The 374-nt window shown below is 48.9% G+C and overlaps 1 protein-coding gene across 1 annotated transcript in view; it reads left to right on the top strand.

Annotated features, from left to right (window-relative positions):
- T265_07488 (hypothetical protein) overlaps positions 1-374 on the top strand; it is a gene marked incomplete at both ends in the record, with an annotated part of 5,470 nt that overhangs the window by 3,337 nt on the left and 1,759 nt on the right. Inside the window, 2 exons of the mRNA XM_009173021.1 lie at positions 21-148; positions 246-358. Of these exons, the coding sequence (XP_009171285.1) occupies positions 21-148; positions 246-358 (241 nt within the window). The remainder of the gene's footprint in view (positions 1-20; positions 149-245; positions 359-374) is intronic.

Here is a 374-nt window from a genome sequence, read left to right as displayed (position 1 = left end):
CAGGAGACTGTGTTCGTCAGACCTCTAACCATTGACCAACCCGGTATGAGACTCTGTGAATGTCGCGAGATACTCTCCAATATAGCTCAATGGATCGCTGAGGTGCGCAAACCGTCACACCACGGGAAGAGTCTGTCTCTTCGTGACGGTCGCTATGAAGACCTGTTCAGGGTCGATTTTTCACTTCAAGATGATAGTTCGAAAGTTCGCCTCCCCGCAAACTTGGGTCGATTTTTCACTTCAAGATGATAGTTCGAAAGTTCGCCTCCTGCTCCGCAAACTTGGACCCGCAGAGCATGATAAGTACGCTAACTATATTCTGCCAAAGAACCCGCGCGATATCAATCTTGATGAAACGGTCCACACGCTTTCAC

This window comes from Opisthorchis viverrini (genome assembly GCF_000715545.1).
Source record: "Opisthorchis viverrini unplaced genomic scaffold opera_v5_171, whole genome shotgun sequence".
NCBI classification, from domain to species: Eukaryota; Metazoa; Platyhelminthes; class Trematoda; order Opisthorchiida; family Opisthorchiidae; genus Opisthorchis; species Opisthorchis viverrini.
The sequence above is the reverse complement of the archived record's forward strand: the minus strand, read 5'-3'. Positions and strand labels throughout refer to the sequence as shown.